At 64.9% G+C, this 510-nt stretch overlaps 1 protein-coding gene across 1 annotated transcript in view; it reads left to right on the top strand.

Annotated features, from left to right (window-relative positions):
• Positions 1 to 510, top strand: part of HID1 (HID1 domain containing) — a 23,676-nt gene that overhangs the window by 17,043 nt on the left and 6,123 nt on the right. The window contains exons 11-12 of the mRNA XM_006886224.1: positions 90 to 241; positions 337 to 415. Of these exons, the coding sequence (XP_006886286.1) occupies positions 90 to 241; positions 337 to 415 (231 nt within the window). The remainder of the gene's footprint in view (positions 1 to 89; positions 242 to 336; positions 416 to 510) is intronic.

Raw genomic sequence — 510 nt, forward strand, 5'->3', positions numbered from 1 at the left:
CACACTGCATGGTGACCTCCCACGTGGTGACCCCTCACACTGCATGGTGACCTCCCACGTGGTGACCCTCCCCGTGTCCTGTGCCTCAGCGCGGGTGGGCCTCATGCACATTGGCGTCTTCATCCTGCTGCTGCTGAGTGGGGAGCGGAACTTCGGGGTCCGGCTCAACAAGCCCTACTCAGTGCGGGTGCCCATGGACATCCCTGTCTTCACGGGGACCCACGCCGACCTGCTCATTGTGGTAAGTGGCCACCAGAGCCTGGGGGGCAGGAAGTGACTCCCCTTGAGCGAACGGCGGTGGTGGGGACTCACAGCTGCCCTCCTGCCCCCACGCAGGTCTTCCACAAGATCATCACCAGTGGACACCAGCGGCTGCAGCCCCTCTTCGACTGCCTGCTCACCATCGTGGTCAACGGTAGGCTGAGCTGCCACGAGGTGGCGCCACTGCCCCTCCACACGCTGTCCACTGCCCCTCCACACGCTGTCCACTGCCCCTCCACACGCTGTCCA

Source organism: Elephantulus edwardii, unplaced genomic scaffold (assembly GCF_000299155.1).
Source record: "Elephantulus edwardii isolate Elephantulus edwardi_28Jun2011 unplaced genomic scaffold, EleEdw1.0 scaffold00048, whole genome shotgun sequence".
Taxonomy (NCBI): domain Eukaryota; kingdom Metazoa; phylum Chordata; class Mammalia; order Macroscelidea; family Macroscelididae; genus Elephantulus; species Elephantulus edwardii.